Source organism: Mus musculus, chromosome 2 (genome assembly GCF_000001635.26).
Source record: "Mus musculus strain C57BL/6J chromosome 2, GRCm38.p6 C57BL/6J".
Lineage (NCBI taxonomy): Eukaryota > Metazoa > Chordata > Mammalia > Rodentia > Muridae > Mus > Mus musculus.
Window position 1 is genome coordinate 153,406,679 of NC_000068.7, and position 17,430 is coordinate 153,424,108.

Sequence of the window (17,430 nt, forward strand, 5' to 3'; positions counted from 1 at the left end):
GGACAGCCAGGGCTCTGTGGAGACCGAGTCTTTAAAAACAAAAACAAAAAACCACAATTGGTATTTGTAAGTATCTGCATATATATTGTTTGAATTCATTTTTTTTTCCCAAACTCATGATAATCAACTTATTCCCAGCCATTTTCCTGTAATGTTTCCTAAAAGCTTAACCTAAATGGCTAAATGATCAGAGGGGTGAAAAGTATTCAAATCTGTGCTAGAGGAAGTGGCCTTTGTTTTCTTTCGAGGTAAGAGCTCAAGCTTTGCCTAGACTTGGATGTCAGTTACTGAGTGTTTAGAACTAGGTTTTTTCCCAGGCTCTTAGCAATTGCTAAGGAGCTTAGATTTGGTCAGTTGGCCAGGCATCAAGCCAGTAGGACAGGGCACAGCACACGTTTCATTGTCACACAGCTGCAGACTAAATCTTGCTTGGTTGATGACTGAACTTAGGCAAGACGTGGCACTCGGTATACCTCTGTGGCACAGTCTCGAGAGGGTTATGAGGTGACTGAAACTTGATTGCCTCACAGGAGACCTGTCACCAGTGCCAGGCACCTGATGGGCACCCTAGCCGAGTATCTTCTCCTCCCTTTCTAACATGCTAGGTGCCAGAAATGAGATTGTAGGCTTATTTGTCTGAGAAAACCTATTGAGGATGTCTGTGAATCAGCGATTGGCTAGGGAAAGGTGAATCTGTTCGTAGGATGATGTTTCCAAACTAGATTCAGAAGGACCAGGACTGGGTGGCAGCGCTGCTGCTGTGACATAGTCGAAGCTCAGTGTAAGGTTTGTTGTTCAGTGTTTATTAAGTAGATTCAGTCTGGTATATGATATACAGTCTCAAAAGGAAAAGGATTCCACATACTTATGACATCAGTGCATTTAGCAGTAATACCATGGAGATAACCGCTCATTAACAGCTCATTGGTCTTCTGGTAAGTGAGGGAAAGAGGGCGTCGGCCTGTGCTAGTCATTCCACAAACAAAACAGAATTTAGTAGCTGCATCACGTAGAAAGACACATCCTAAGAATTAAAGTATTAAGCCACATTTACTGGGAAACTCACTATACAGAACACAAACACTTTATAGAGCATTGAGGAGGAGGTCCTCACCTGCTTAGAAGAGCCACATTAAGTTGCATAGGTGCATATCTGTAAAAATATAATTTAGCGGTGAAACCATTGATTAATAAAGTCACCTTTAAAAGTTGGTGCCATCCACTGCTTGCGGTAAGTGCCTTATGCTTACTGTCTGGAGCCCCTGACCCTCCCCTGAAGTGCTGTGTCATCTGCACTCAAAGTCACAGTCTCACCTTACATGGAACTCATGCTCTTCCAAAGTGTGTCTCAATCATGCCAGCAGATTGATGGCCTCTTGTGTTGTCCCTAAATCCTGCCTGGCTTGCTCCTGAAGGCCCATGAGTTGACCTTCATACTGCCTCCTGCCCAAAGAAGAACTTCCTCCCAGAGCTGGGCAGTAAAGTCCTGCATTAATGTCTCCACTGTGTGCTATCCCCCACCCAGCTGGCAGGAGGTGCTGCCTTGATTCCTAAGGGAACACATGATAGAGGCATGGGGCATCTACCAGGCAGAATGTGTTGGCAAATCTGAGTTCCAGGTGGTGAAGGTTTTTGTTTTTTAGGTGGAAACGGGTACAAAGTGAGAGGTTTTGTTTTGTGGCTTTGCTAAGCAGATGAGCTAGTGAGGTGCAATCTTCCTCCTCGAGCGTGCGTCTTGCAGAAAACACAGGGATGGGGCATCTGTACATGTAAACAGTACACTTCCACTGAGTCCAAAATTAGGAGCAAAATACAAAGGTTCACATTGGTCTTAGGTAGATACAGGCAAGAGAGGATTGAGCTGTTGCGCTCAGAAACAACAAAACAAAGTCTCTAAAGCACCACTAAATTATATAAAATCAGACCACGGACGGATTGAAACTGGTATTCTGGTGAAATACTTTACTATCTTGTAAAAAGTTTTACAAAAAATTACAAATTAAAAGTATCAACCCTCTGAGTTCAAAGCAGCATTTTGAGAATGAACTGGTAGTTAATCCTATAACCACCTGTGGAGTCATTTGTGGCCCTTGAGAAATAGGGAGGGACAGATGGGTTCCACCTGTTCAAAGTCCTCCAAGACCCTCCTGGCCCTGCCTGCCTCTCCCCAACACCGTCCTTGGGAATAAACTGTCCATTTGTTGAGTGGTGAGAGGAAAAAAAAATGCTTTCAGATGGGTCCTGTATACTATCCCTGGTCTAACAGATGATCATCCACCACTTCTCTTGATAGCCTGCAGGGATCTGCCTGTAAGGACTCGGGGGTGAGGGGGGGTGCATCCTGCACTGGCATGTTCACTATGACTTGAGATCACCAATGACTACTGTGTGCCTGAGGCTTCCATCACACTGCAGTGGCTGCAGGACAAGGCTTTGGGAAGCTCCTCCTGGGAAAAGGCGGGCCACAGTCAGGAAGGGAGGCTTGACGCTGCATCTTTTAAAACAAAAGGAAAACAGAACAAGTTCCCTGACTTAACTAGGTAATGGAATCCTGTGTCCACACTGACTTGCTCCTGGTATGGCTGCTCTGAGGCTTTGGAGACCACTTCTCTGGGAAGAAGCCCAGGTCAGCATGCCAGCATCTACTACTGTCCTGCAGCCCCTCTGGAAACCATCAGCACTGGCATTGGTTTTATTTCTCTTGAAAGCAAAACACATGGAACCTATGCTCACACCGTACTCTAGGAGCAGGCTGCTAGTGGCTGGTCAAGACTGCTTGCAGTTAGAAAATACCACTTAGATATAGATTATGCTCGTCCTTACAGATGTGTCCTGTGGGGATAGAGGGAGGAGCCCCTGCCTAGTCTCTTCTATCTTCTTCCAAAAATGCAAGCCATTTGTGTCTAGCTTGGGTACTGCCTCTGGGAGCAGACAGAATGCGGTAAGCAATTGATAACAGAAATTCTAGGGTGGCGATTGTCTCTGCCAATTTTCAACATTTTCACAAATTGCCTGGAGTAACATTTTGCAAAAAGATCTACTGATTACTTTGTAGTATTCACACACAAAAATAAATATTTACACAAATTCAAACATCCAGGAGTCCTACTGAGCAGGTGGGGAACTGGGCACATGTTTGGCCAGCTGTGGGGAGGCCTGGGCACTGGAGTTTGTGCTGTATGAAGGGGCTCAGGTGTCCTGGCCCAGTCCAGAGGCCTGGTGAGCGGGCACATGAAGGCAGAGGTGGTGTGGCTGGGTAGGCATTGTAGGCCATGTGAAAGACCACATTTAACCCCAGTGTGGAAGTGTGCAGGGTGGGGAACCCTGCCTTACAGCCCTGAATCTGAACAGGTAGGGTATCTGCACTGGCACTGCTTGCCTACCTGTTTGAAGGGTAGTCTGTCAGGCTGCCACAAGCAGTCCCTGCCATAGACCAGTTTGGGAAGGGGCACTCGCTCTGGGACCAAGAGTGGCTCTTTGTGGTTAGCTTAGTGTCCACTCAGCCCTGGCTCCCTTGAGGCCTCCTAGCTCTGAGGGAAGAAAGGCAACAGGGCTTCTGCCATCTCTGGGCAGGGGCAGGCAGCAGAGTGCTGCTGTCATGGCTACGGAGTGTTGAGGGAGAGGCCCCCTGGCCTGCTGAGGTCTGGGTGAATCCCTGGTTTTAGCAGCACTGGTAGGTATTGCACAGAGCAAGAGGAAGTGCCTGTCAGGGAGGAAGGAAACCAGGTCAGCTTTTTCTTGTCCCTTGTCACACTCCAGGGACTAGGTTTCTTACAGGACAGGCCTTTCCAGAAGAAAGTTTGATCTTAGGAGAATGCAAGTAGTTCTGCACTTCCACCAACGATCTGATCCCTCTACTCCCATCGTGAGGTGAGGAGTGGAAACCATAATTCACCCTTGGGCACACAGATGCCTGGCCAAGAGAAGTGGCCCCTCAGCAGGTTACCTGGGGGCTGTGTGGGACCTGGACCAGCTCCAGACACACTATCCTGTCAAGCATCTCCAAGAGCCCAGGCTATGGCAAGCTGCTGGTTTTAAGGGCCAAGCCCCTCTGGGCTCTGGCTCCTGGACACTGGGTCTCATTTACCTCCCAGAAGATAGCTACATTGTGTGGGAGTTGGGGGAGACAGCCGTTCAGAACACACTTGGAGCACGTCCTGGAAAAGCCCACGCTGGAGTGTGAGGTAGAGTACAGGTGACCGTGTGACTGGGACTCTGTCGGATGGGATGGGTGGCTGCTTTTGTTTGTAGTGAGTGTTGGTGAGGTCCCTCTGTTTGGCAGTGTCCCTGTGGCAGCACTGGGATCTGCAACAAGACAGCCTAGTGGTGGAGTGTGGTGGCCTTCCCAAGGGTATGCTGGGCACTCGGGACAGTGAGCTGGCCCCCAACTCTGCTGGCCCCCAGCTCACATCAGTGTAGTGATATGGAATGTTAGGTACAGGGATCCATCCTTCTGATTAGACAGACACAGACTGGCAATCTGTACAAACACAAAAGAATCCATTTCAGAAAAATAAATTACTAAGGGGAGAGAAAGGGTCCACTTTTGCTCTTCTCAATAAATATGCAATTCTGCTCACCTAAGACTTGAAAGGTAATTATGGGGGGGGGGAGTTCTAACATCGTGGTCCACAAAGGTGATTCTAAATAGAGCTGTAGCCCCTGTGCCTTTTCAGGGGAACCTCAACCCTTTTAGAGCTGCCCCACTGGCCTCTTTCCAAGCAGGTCAGAGCACCCATGTGGTGAAATTAAAAAAAAAAAAAGAAAAGAAAAGTGTCCTTGTGCCCAAAGTCTCAGATGCTTGGAGTGCAGCTAGAAACAGCTCTTTTGGATCCCACCTCTTTCAGAAAACAGTGTACCAACTGGTGAGGCAGGAAGCTGGGTCCAGGCTGGGACAGCCTCCTGGCGTCGTGCACTCTGGGGGCCAGCAGGGTCAGTTCTGCTGTAAAATGAGGTTTTCCAGTTCATCTGCAGAACGCAGCAGGAAGGCTGCAGACTCTCGATAGCCTGCGATGAGCTGCCGCACAGCACTGATCTCCGTGGGGCTAAGCTGGGCTGTGGGCATGGTCCTGCTGGTGCTGTTGCTGGAAGGGGTAGGCGTGGGAGGAGTTGGGGTAGAGGCCCCGCCTTTCATGCTGAGGTCTGTGGGCCCTGTAGAGAGGGAAAGATGATTTAGAGTCTAAAGTTTAGAGGAAGCTGAAGCCCCTGCCTGCATCTGGGCATAGATTTGGAAGCCCTGGTCTATATCCCCAATGGCTATATTCCCAGTATTTAGAATGGGGCTTTGACATGGCAAGGGTTCTAGGCTAAGCTTTATTGTTAACCATATGACAGGCAAAAGAGAGGTGGAGAATTCTACCCAAAATCACATGGCAAGTGAACAATGGAATAAGGAGGCATGCATCAAAAACAAGGGCTTTGGTATCAGGCACAGCACAGTAGGCTTCCAACCTAGCTTCCTGCCTCTACCTATGCCGCCCATCAGACATACATCCCAGCTCTGGCTGCGGCTGAGGAAGAGGCACCTTGAGCCACAGAAATGTCTCCTATTAACTCCTGAGCCCTGCCGCTCTTCAAGGGGTAGTCATGGTTGGAACAGGACTAACAGTCCCAGGAAGCAACTGTGCTCCAGGCACTGTGAGAAAGAGCTGTTGGCATGTTTTGGAGGCAGTAGCATGGATGGGCCTTTTCCCCAGAAGGTTGAGAGGGGAGGCTACCATCCCGGTCTGGAGAGGCAGTGAACACCCTGCCCCTAGAGGGTTTACAGGTGCTTGTGGATGGAAGAGAGGCAAGGCTTGCTTTGCCTCAGCACCTCAGCTCTTCTTCCTCTGAGGAGTTTCACTGTCCCAAGTGAGGAGGCTGACGCTTCTGGGACAGAAGGGCTCAGAAGAGGACAGAATAGTCTGCTGTCTGTCCTCCACTGGCTGACTGTGGCAGAACAAACACACACACAAAACAACCAAACCCAAGCTCTTAAGATCCCTGGGGAGAAGGGGACTACAGCCACCTCTTTGCCCCATTAGAAGCTCCATGGAGTAGGCTGCCAGCACTCGAGTTGAGCAGGTGTATGCTCGAGTCCTTCTCTGCCACCTCATGGGCAATTTCAGAACTTCTTCGAGCGAGCTTCTGATTCCAAAACAAAGCAGGGAGCCGCTTCTTGGGAACAGGAGCTTCCATAAAGCTTGGGGAAGCCCAGATAGCCCAGCAGACAGGCGTTTCAGCCTTCTTGAGAACTAGCTGCAGAGCCTACCAGGAGAGGCACCTCAGCTGGCCTACTGGACATGGAAGTAAACTCCCACTAGACATGGAAGTGGCAGAGCTTGAAAGGCCTTGTAAGTATTAATCCCAGCACTCGGGAGGCAGAGGCAGGCGAATTTCTGAGTTCGAGGCCAGGGCTATACAGAGAAACCCTGTCTGGGGGGGGCGGGGGGGGAGGAATGAAGAGAGCTGGGGAATGAATGAGAGGCCTTGGTGACCCCTTGCCACAGCAGATAGTTCACTTTCCTGGCTGTAGCCCCTTTTTCCTGAGTCCCCTACCTGTATCCTTCAACCTGGAGGCCATCTACAGGAATATATGTTGTTCTGGGCCTACTTCCCTGTAGGTTTTGATGACCAGGCTTGTTCATTGCTGCATTTACATGGCTGTATTAGAGATGGACAAAACCTTGTCTTTGGAGACATCTACACTAGAAGTAACATCTAAGGATAAATTGTGGAAACAACTGTTGCTAAAGGAAGTCAGCACAGCTCTTTATTGGGAAAAGAAGTTGGCCTCTGTGGTTGTACTGTTGTTGTTTTTTAATTTTAATTTTTATGTGCATTGGTGTTTTGCCTGCATGTGTGCCTATGTGAGGGCGGCAGATCTCCTGGAACTGGAGTTACAGACAGTTGTGAGCTGCCATGTACGTGCTAGGAATTAAGCCCAGGTATTCTGGAAGAGCATCCAGTGCTCTTAAAACTGCTGAGCCATCTCTCTAGCCCCTGACTGGACAGTTCGTAAACACAGTTATTTTTCCCCATTTGACCAGAGAATGTAGATAGTTTGCTAAAAAGTTTCCTTGGGGATAGGGGTGTAGTTCAGTGGGTAAAGTACCCTCCCTACCACAAAAATAAATAACAGGTTAGAGAGAGAGAGCACTCCGCCGGGGGTTGGTGAAGTATCCCAAGATGGCTGGGCATAAACTTGCTCTAAAAACCATTGATTAGGTATCTTTTGTGTAGCTCATGCCCCAAAACCAGAAGGCAGTTGGAAATGCCCTGAAGTCCTGGAATGAGACCCTCCACCCCAGGTTGGCTAGTTTGTCTGAGAAACCACCTGCGATTGACTGGGCTTACTACAGGGCCAATGTGGCCAAGCCTGGCTTGGTGGATGACTTTGAAAAGCAGTATAATGCCCTGAAGATCCCTGTGCCTGAGGATAAACACACAGCCCTGGTGGACAAGAGGAGACGGGGGATGTGAAGAGCTGTGCTGAGTTTGTGTCTGGACCTCAGCTCAGGACCCAGGAGTGTGAGAAGCAGCTGGAGAAAACGAGGAACATAATTCCCTTTGACCAGATGACCAGTGATGACTCAAATGAGATCTTCCCAGAAACCAAGCTGGACAAGAAGAAGAAGTACCCGTACAGGCCCTACCAGCCCATTGAGAACCTATGAAGCAGCCTGGGACGGAGCCCCGGCCGACATGAAATAAAACATTTAAATAGTGAAATAAAATAAGTAAATAAATAAAATAAATAGCAATGCTCTTGGAATTAAGATATAGAACAGTGAAGTCTGTTAAAATCAAATATGGGAGGAAAAAGAGATGTGTATGTCAAAAACAGAGCCCAGCAGGCGAGTGGCTTCCATGGTGGCAGCTTCTGCCAGCTTCTAGATATCCCAATTGCAAGACTTGGAGGGGATGAAATAGATTTGATTTTCTCTGGTTGCTTTTGATCTAGGCAATGCCTGGGGGTAGCAGAGGCCACCTGCCACTGTCAGAGGTGGCCCCAGGTTTCTTTTCCCCCCTCTATCCCCAAATCTCAGCTCACTGTTCACTGCTGCTTAGAGAGCTCCCCAGCCCTCCAGTCCCTGATCTGATCTGGAGCCATTTCTGTACAGGCTCCAGTTACAGCTGGATTCTCAGGTTGCTAGTGGCCCCTAGTGGGCTAGTATGGGCACAAGCTGCCTAGTACCCCGGGTTAGAGGGACGGGGTCTGATTTTATCTGAGCTCATTTCTATCTCCAGTGACAACATGAGCAAAGTGAGGAGGATGAGCCATTAGCAGAGCTGTGGTAGGGTCCAAGCAGAAGCAAACAATCACCTGAAAGGCTGTGACTGGCAGGACAGTGGGAAGGAGGGATGGCTCTGTGACCCAGTAGCTACTGCTTATTTTCCCCAGCTGCTGGAGGCACTAGTGCTCATGGGAAAAGGCTGTTCCTAGCAAGGAGGAAAATGACCAGATCTCAGTCCTACCCATCTTCAAGGAAGCAGAATGTTCAGAGATGGGATTCATGGAGCAGATAGCTGCCTCCTGATCTCAGCTCTGGCTGTTGGTCGTGTCTTTCAGGACTCATACACTTGTGAGAGGCCAGGGAGCCACCACAACTGTGGTCCTAACACAGGCCATGCTGCATGTACCAGGTAAAGTTTTACCATGTGCTGCCCGGGCATGACTGGGCACCAGGTTATACCTTCCTCCATAGCCACTTAGTACTAGTGTTCCAGAGCATTCTAACTTTCCTGATCCTGAAACCCACGTCAGATACTCTAACTCTAGCAAAGGGACTGGAAGGAGAGTGGCTCTGGATCAGCCATTCTACCCCTGGTGTGCACCATGCTGGCCTGGCTCTAGGGATTAGGCCAGCCAGCCTCTTATTTTAGGTTAAGACGCATTAGAAGGGATGAGAGGCTAAGCCCAGGCAGGAACCTTCCAGACACCAGCACTTCCTTCCCAGTTGTGGGGCACAGTAAGCATGCAAGATGAAGCAAGGGGTGGGTGGAGATGGCCTGGCCTTTCTACCAGGGCTAGGAACCGGCCCTCTTCCTTGCTACCCAGGAACAGTCAAGGGGTCTCCTAAACCCAGAGCTCGCCTGCCAGAAAGTGCTTTTTCTTCTACCTGCCCCCTTAAGACAGCAGCTTGATGTCTTCACTTTCCTTCACTCCTTGGCCCCTGAATAACACAGAGGCACACTGCCTCTGCCCTGTCCCTGAAAACATTTTCATCACAGGGTTGGACAGAACAGGATGATGGAGGCCAGACACAGGTCACAGCCCTTGTATGCCTAGTAGCCCCCTGACCCTTCTCTCCCTGTTGCCCCTGCTAGAGAAGGTCTTGATGGCTGATCTGCCCCCATGTAAGACAGAATACCTCATGCCACCAGAGGTGTAGGAGGAATCTGTCTTCCCCCTCTTCCTCCCTCCCTTGGGGTGGGGAGTGGCACCTGCAGAGGTTCCTGGAAGCACTTGTCAAGCTGCCCAGTTTAGGTATGGAGCAGAAGAACCAACCTAATGTTTAACCATCTCCCAGACGACTTAAATGGGGGCACCATGGGTAGAGGGGCTGAGGCTAGACCAGATCCTGGCTCTGCTGCCAACTCACAGGGGACTTTCAGGGAGTGGAATCAGAGAGGTGCATTTGTAGTGACTGGCAGAAGCAATTACCATTGGAGATGGAAAAGGGAGCCCAGGCTTTCCTGACCTCATCTAAAGACTGACTGGTAATGGGGGAGCTGAGCCATTGTCCCGCTCTTCCCAAGGGCTTTTATGTAGAACAAGCTAGACACTGCTCTGGTAAAAACCAGGCCTGGCCAGGCATGGTGGCACACACCTTTAATCCCAGCCACTTGGGAGGCAGAGGCAGGTGGATTTCTGAGTTCGAGGCCAGCCTGGTCTACAGAGTGAGTTCCAGGACAGCCAGGGCTACACAGAGAAACCCTCTCTCAAAAAAAAAAAAAAAAAAACAGGCCTGACCACTACTTACCATTACTGTGATTTCCTGTCTGGAGGGAAGCAGAGGGCTGCAAGTTGCTGCTCAAGGACCCATAGCCACGGTAGCTGTAATTGAGGCCACCGTTGACATACACGGGGTCCTGGGAGTAGGCAGAGGCTGGCAGTGAGTAGGTGGAGTGGGTGATGGCTGTAGAGTCCCGAGAGTGCTGCTTATCCAGGGCTATGGGTTCTTCCTGCAAAGGAGGGATGACAATGCTAGGGAACCCAGGGGACAGAAAGCCTGGTCACTGTCCCTGTCATGAGGTAGGAAGAGGCTGTTTCCTGGGACCCACTGATATGATCTGGGCTGGGGTATCCTGTTGTTTCTCTCTCCCTGGGCACTTTGCCTCAGGGATCGCCCCTGATTGCATCTCTCTATGAACATACTAGGTTGACTCTATGCAGTGTAAAAGATCCTCTCTGTATGAACCTAGAACCTGTATCTCTTTAGTGCTGGGATTATAGGCGAGGACTTCCATACTCAGTCAGCCTTCCTTCCAACAGGTCTGCAATCTTAGCAACAAGGTCCTCCAGCACTCCTCACCCACCTCTTGGCACCCTCCTCTCTCCATCCTCTCTGCCCACCACAGTGCTATAACCGTAGGCTACATGATGGCTGCCCTGCCACCTCTCTGTCCACCCCCGCTGCAGGTGTAGACGGGATGAACAGTGGGTGAGACCCCTTTGCACACAGCCAGCATGAGCGCATACTTGTGAGGACTGGTAGATCTCCAGGCGCATCCTCTTGGCTGCCTTTCTCGTCTCACTCTCACAGGCAGCTGCTAGGATGTTCTCTGCCATGGCTGAGGTCAGATGCGGAGGAGTAGGTCTGGTCTGCAGGCACAAGAGACAGTGCTGGTGTTTGGGCTGGAAGGGTCCTGGTCAGGGGATGGCAAAGCAGGGGTTTGGACTCCAGTACCTGACTAACAGCCCGTTTTCCTCATTTGTGAAACAGGCCTACTGGGAAGTTGGGGTAAGGGGGTCTGGAGGGCAGTGATGGCGCCACAAGCCAGGGTGGCCAGGAGGGGGTACTCACCATCTCCATGCCGTTCTTCTTCATGCGGCGGCAGGACTTGAGGTATGTGCGGATGCGCTTGCGGGCCCGCTCCTGGAACTCAGGGAATTGCCGGCTGCAGGACTCGATGATGGCCTGGATCTTCTCCTTGGGCTGCTTGGAAATGGGCACCATGCGGTCCAGGTTCTCATCCACGAAGAGCCGCACGAACATCTGGGGAGACACAGGCTATGGGAGAGGACTGGCCCTGCCTTAGACCCATCGGTGTCCCACCAGCCCTGCCTGGTGCTCACGTTGAAGGCCTTGAGCCGCTCGGGGTCCATGCCCTCTGAGTCATTCATCTTGTCATTGTCCTCATGGTCATCATGGTCATCGTCATCGTCATCTGCTGCAGGGGCCCGGCCCACTGTCAGGTCCTCAGGACAGCCACTGACTTCAGTCTTGATGGAATCATAGCTCCCGGAGCTGTATGGGGGTGACTGAAACCAGGCAAAGCAGAGACAAATCAGGTGGCTGCCTACTTGGTCTCCCATGGTAAGCTTGAGGGCCAGGTCAGCAAGTGAACCCTACTTCCCACTGTGAGCTGAGAGCAACAGGTCTGCCCTCAGTGACCCCGGGCTACTGTCTGGAGGCCCAACTAAAGCAACACACAAGGAGGGCCTTGCCTTTTAGAGGCAAGGGGTAAAGTGTAGGAGCCACTTTCTTGGTGGCAGTGCCCACATCAAGACCTGCCATGCTGAGAGAAGGACACCAGAAAAGATTACAATCCGCCAGCCTCTCCTGTGTGCCAGGATCTGTTTGGGCTTCCAGGGTTCCTCCTGGATCCCCAGGGGACTGCAGCCTTGAGTTGACAAGTGAGCTGTCACCAGAGCAGCAAATGTGCAGTCTATGGGGGGGGAGGAGCAGATGGGCTGGGAAAGGGAGCCAGCCAAGGCAGTAGGGCCACAAAGCAGGGTGCAGTCCCCAGCTCCCAGGCCAGGCTGTTTCTGCCTATCTCCCAAGAGATTGCTCTGAAGCCTGGGGAAACAGGTGTTCAAGAAGGGGGAGAGCAGAGACAGCCAGCCTGCTACAGCCCAACTGTGAATGGGCAAGGACTTAAGCACTCTGCTCCCACACAGATCCTCCCCTCCGTCACACCACAGGCAAAGGTGGCAATCACTTCCTTGGTTGGTGGTGGTGTCCTTTCTAGGGCTGATCATATTATGGGAAGGACACACACACACACAAAGATTCCCATGAGCCAGCCCCTTCTGTGTGCCAGAATCTATTTGGGCTTCTGGATTTTCTCAGCCTTCAACGACTGCCTGTTTTTCCTTGGACTATGGCTTCTGCTTTCTCCTGCTTCCCAGCTACTAGGTTGCCCCTTCTGACCCAGCTCCATAATACCTTCCTATCCTCAGCACCCTGACTCTGAGCTGCTGTCATTTGCTTTTTAAAGTCTGTGGCATGCCCTGACTTCAGCATCTCTTTTCTCAAGGACATTGGCATGTAGTGGGTATGTTGGACCCAGGAGAAAACAGTCAGGCACAGTGATGTGGCCACAGCCTGCCTAAAAGGACCTGGTGCTTCCTGAGGAGCAACTCAAGAGAGACAAGTGGCCTGGTGCCTCTGGCCCTCAGGCCCCTCCCGCCATGACCACACAAAGACTTAAGGGGCAGAATTCCAGCCCTCCAGAATAACAAACAGTCTGGGGTCAAAACATGTACAGGGCACAGGGCTGGCTACTGGCTGGCTCTGGACTAGTCACATCTGCAAGTGATTCTTTAGCTGGATCCTCTGCCAGGGCCAGAGCAGAATAAGCAGACTGTCAGAAGCCCTCAGTGCCCACCCCTGTGCCATGGTATGGCCATGATAGCAAGTGGGTTGAGGGCTCTACTGAGTCAAATTTGCCTCCGCCCTAAGACAGCTGCTCTGTCTGGTCCCTGTACCTACTTCCGGGCTGATCCCTATGGGCTGTGCTACACACGTGGCACCAACGCCATCCTGTCCATTTAGATTGTGTCCTGAGCATTTATTTGTCCCATCCCACCCTGAAAAAGAGACAGGCCAGGGCAAAGAGTCTGTGGAGAGTAGGCAGGTGACTGCAGAAGGGCAGAGTTGAAGAGGTGCCCCAGGAGAGCTGGCACCTGTCAGGAAACTTTAATGGCCCAGGATAGTGTGTGCAATTATGGGCCATGGTAGGGGACCCACCTTGCCCACTCCTATACCTATATATCAGCTTGCTCAGGAGAGAAACTCCACATCCCTTTCTGCATCATCTGAAAAGATGGGGTCAGGCAGGCAGATTAGCCGAGGGGTCTGAGGCCTGGGCTGACTTTTCTCAAGGTGTGTGGTGGGGAAGGAGTCCACAAGCCAGGGTGCCTGTGCGGTCGGTGCCCTTCTCCACCTTTATGCAAGCTTGGAGGGCCACCCTCAAATCACCTCTAACAACTGAGCCCTTTGTTAAGGCCTTTATGTTTTTATTATTTAGGTCTTCCTATGGTAGCTTGGGCTGTCCTGACCTGAAACTCTCCATGTAGCCCAGGATGGCTTCATGTAGCCCAGGATGGCTTCCAACTGCACTCCTGCTTCAGGCAAATTCTGAGTAGTAGAGTTATTGGCATGACTACCATGCTTAGCAATGTCTTATACTTCTGTCACAAATGTGCCATTTGCTGCTGTTCCTTACAGCAAACTGTGTTCTGGGGGAGGTACTCTGAACCATATGCATTCTAGTGTGGCTCTAGGAAATGATGAAGAAGGGACCACAACTACAGCCCTGGCTTGATGTCACACCCGGGCCAGCTCAGTTCCAGCTCCACTCCAGTCTTTATGACCTCCAGCCTCCCAATACCCCAGCAGCACACAGCCTGTAGCCCCACACACCTCGGGGGTGTTCTTTACCCCATACTTGACGCGGCTCCGCAGCCCATCAGTGCCGCAGCCGTCTGAGGGGTAGGACGGCGTGCCCAGAGCTGTGCCGGGCGGGAGCTTCTCACACAGGTTAATGGGCTGGTCCTCGGCAGTGGCGGTGAAGTCCATGGGGGCTGCAGCTCCGTTGCCATTCATCTCAGGGAAGGCGGGGTCCCCCTGTGTGCTGCTTGAAGTGGATGGGTTCAGGGTAGAAGAGCCATTGCCGCTGCCGCTCTCAGAGGAGGAGTCATCTGGAACCAGAGCACTGAGTGTGAGGCCTGTCCCTTCACCCCCTGTCTCCAGAGGCCCTTCTGGGTGTAGTGGCCTCTGCACCTCTCCCAGAGTACCTGCACTGTTACATTATCCTTGAAAATCAGAAATGGGCTCTGCTTTCTATCCCAGATGCTCTGGGATCTGAAGTGAGACTCGGGCTTAGCACCTGGGCTGAGGCAAGGGCAGGGAAGTGGGGCCACTCGGGGCTAAGTGCATACGCAGAGCTACAGGTTTCTCTTCACCTCCAAACATACAAATGCCAGAGGCAAGCTCCACTTCAGGCAGCCTACCACAGGTCCTCAGACACTTCCAGGGCTTCAGAACTAGCCTCATCTTGCTCCAAACTGCCCCCCGCCCCTTCCACCTTCATGTCATGCACAGGGGAGCTTTGACTTTCTCCTTCCTCTGCCTGACAGCTCCACTCCCAAACTCCCTATTCATCCCTGCCTTCCTAGACAGAGTCTAACCAGATTTGTAGACTCTGCCCTCTGTGCTTGGCTAAATGGCCTCAAGGTAGCCCAACTGCTGAGTCTGGGGGCTGTATCTCCTGTGTTTTCAGATGGTCTTCCTGCATTCTTGATGCAGGAGCCCCCTGCTGTAGAGAGTACAACATTGCAGGATCCAGAGGATAAACTTCAGCTCCAAGGGAATAAATATACATTTTTAGATAAATCCCAGGCTTCTTTTTCTACAGGTCCCAGCCTCCTGCTTCATTAGCTGGGGCCACAGCAGCTACTCTAGACCTCCTGGGGTCACTGTCAGGTGAGAACCCATGTGGATACCAATGGTGCTTAGGAATTCTGGAAGCTCTGCAGCTAAACCCAGTGTACTGGCTAGTTTTGTGTCAACTTGACACAGCTGGAGTTATCACAGAGAAAGGAGTTTCAGTTGAGGAAATGCCTCCATGAGATCCAACTAAGGCATTTTCTCAATTAGTGATCAAGGGGGAAAGGCCCCTTGTGGGTGGGACCATCTCTGGGCTGGTAGTCTTGGGTTCTATAAGAGAGCAGGCTGAGCAAGCCAGTAAAGAACATCCCTCCATGGCCTCTGCATGGCTTTCTGACCTGCCTGAGTTCCAGTCCTGACTTCCTTTGGTGATGAACAGCAGTATGGAAGTGTAAGCCGAATAAACCCTTTCCTCCCCAACTTGCTTCTTGGTCATGATGTTTGTGCAGGAATAGAAACCCTAAGACACCCAGCAAGGGGAGGGGAGGGTGGCAAAGGGAACCCTGACCATATCCTGAACCACTCTTTTCTCCAGGATGGGGGTCTCTCTGACCCCACCCTCTCCCTGTAGCCAGCAGATTATGAAGATTTAGTCCCCAGTGTTGAGCACTGGGCACGCGCACCTGAGCGTCCCCATGGTGACTGAGCAGCTCTGGTACTCCAACCAATCACTTGCCTCTCAGCTGCCTGAGGGCGGGGCCGGTCTGCCCATCAAGCAGCCAGGGCCCTGAGTAGAGGGGGATGGGGAACATGTAGTGCAGTGGCATTCCTCCCCCTCAGCTGCTGCAGGTCACCTGGGCAAGGCTGTGCCACCCAGGCCACCTTTAGGCAAACTGCTCCACTTTCCCTTTATCCTGTGAGCTTCATTCCAAGCCCTATATCTGGGACCTCCCCGCCTTAGCCCTCTGCCCTCGAAGACCGGCTGAGATTTTCCTCTGACAGTATAAGTCTAGAAGGTTAAAGAGAAAAACAAACTGCCTAACAACATTAACTGAGAACTACTGTGTACTGGTCCTGTTCTAGATGCAGGAGCAGTGATGACTAAAACCAGGGTGTTGGTATGCCTGGGGGACCAACTACATCTTAAGAAGTTTGATAGTAACTGGGAAATTGAGGTGTGACAGGTACCACCTGCTGAGCATCTATCCACCCCCACTGCTGCAGCGCTTCTCGCCACCCAGGCCACTACTAACCCCTTCCTGGACTTCTTGTTCTAGCCTCAGGACCTTGCAGCCTGCCCTGCCAGCTCCCATCCCCTAACCCCTTAGCACTGGGGTCTCTAGGCTGGGTTAGAGTGTTGTCTGCCCTGCTCCTTCCGGTTGGGCCCATTTCAGAGGGCTTTCATGGCCTGACTGCCCTGCTGCCTCACCTGGGAAGGAGGTGCTCTCCATTGTCCTAAGTACCACTCATACAACCACTGGTAGGGCTCCGGCACCTGAGATCTGGGGAACAAAGCTGAAAACCCGCCTTGGCTAATTAGCTTCTGTCTGTTCTTAGCCACTTCAAAGTTATGCCTTCTATTCTGGTACCATCCCCCACAGGCCACTTGATCGACCTGGAAGGGCACTAGATGCCTCCTCTGGAAGGATAAGCTGCTCTTCATCAGACACCATGCCAGCAGTCACTCACTGCATTTACCACAGGCACCAAGGCCAGCTACAGTGTCATACCCTGCATGGGGACAGAGAAGGACTGCCTTGTCTGCCTGCCTGGAGCAAGCAGCATGTGTGTGGCTGTGGAGCTGCCCAGGACACACAGGGCAACCTTGGGGTCCCAACCAAGGTCCAAGTCAGCTGTGTTGAGAAGCTGCCAATACTACCGCCTCGGCTGCAGGCCCAGGCTCACACTGCCCAACTTTCTAGAAAGAATAGGCGCTGGCTGCAACAAGGGCACCCATCTGTCTATTGTCAGATATCATCCCAATCTGGTAAGGAAAGTGGTTGAGTAGATGAGGCCCCCAGGACACCAGAGCATGGTAACTGCTGTGGCCATAGACTGCAAACACACGGAAGAAACTGGAAACCCAAACCATTATGTAAATATCCAGAATTAAAAATCTCAGGGACCAGTGCACACTATTAGCATTTTTAAAAGCCCCTAGAAGCAACTTTACCTAAGTGTGATCTAGCCATACAATAGAAGACTCGGCCTTAAAATGAATGAACTTTAGATACATGCTGCTGCAACATGGAGGACCCGTGAGGACGTTATGCTATGTGAACTAAGACACGAAAGGATAAATAGTGAATGACTCCACTTAACTGCACAGGCTAGAATAGAGTCATTCACAGAGGCACAGAGTGAAGTGAGGAGGGGGACGATGAGCTGCTGTCTGGCACGATGAGAAGTTGGAGAAATAACACTGCTGACTGTAGTTTGAAGTATACAGCCCAGAGGGCTTATATTTATTTTACCACAAAAAACTCCAAGCTAGTGGGTCCTCATGTTACCCACGCTGCACCTGGGGCAGGACACAGCCCACATCTGAAGTGGAAAAACAATTGCAAAAGCCCACAGTCTGCAGTCCTCCTGAAAGCTCCTGTCTTTAATA

At 51.4% G+C, this 17,430-nt stretch overlaps 1 protein-coding gene and 1 pseudogene across 19 annotated transcripts in view; one reads left to right on the forward strand and one right to left on the reverse strand.

Moving 5' to 3' along the window:
• Positions 1-782: 782 nt before the first annotated feature.
• Nol4l (nucleolar protein 4-like) overlaps positions 783-17,430 on the reverse strand; it is a 122,779-nt gene continuing 106,131 nt past the window's right edge. For 8 of the 19 annotated variants that reach the window (NM_001134300.2, XM_011239629.1, XM_011239633.3 and 5 more), the window contains 6 exons: positions 13,854-14,131; positions 11,282-11,467; positions 11,010-11,201; positions 10,685-10,807; positions 9,966-10,167; positions 783-5,151 (listed from right to left, as the gene is read on the reverse strand). In NM_001134300.2, the coding sequence (NP_001127772.1) occupies positions 4,934-5,151; positions 9,966-10,167; positions 10,685-10,807; positions 11,010-11,201; positions 11,282-11,467; positions 13,854-14,131 (1,199 nt within the window). In that variant the 3' untranslated portion in view covers positions 783-4,933. Of the gene's footprint in view, positions 5,152-9,965; positions 10,168-10,684; positions 10,852-11,009; positions 11,202-11,281; positions 11,468-13,853; positions 14,132-17,430 lie in introns of all 19 variants that reach the window. The other 11 variants (XM_006499781.4, XM_006499780.4, XM_006499784.4 and 8 more) reach the window with 3 other exon arrangements.
• On the forward strand, positions 6,436-7,710 carry Gm14472 (annotated as a pseudogene).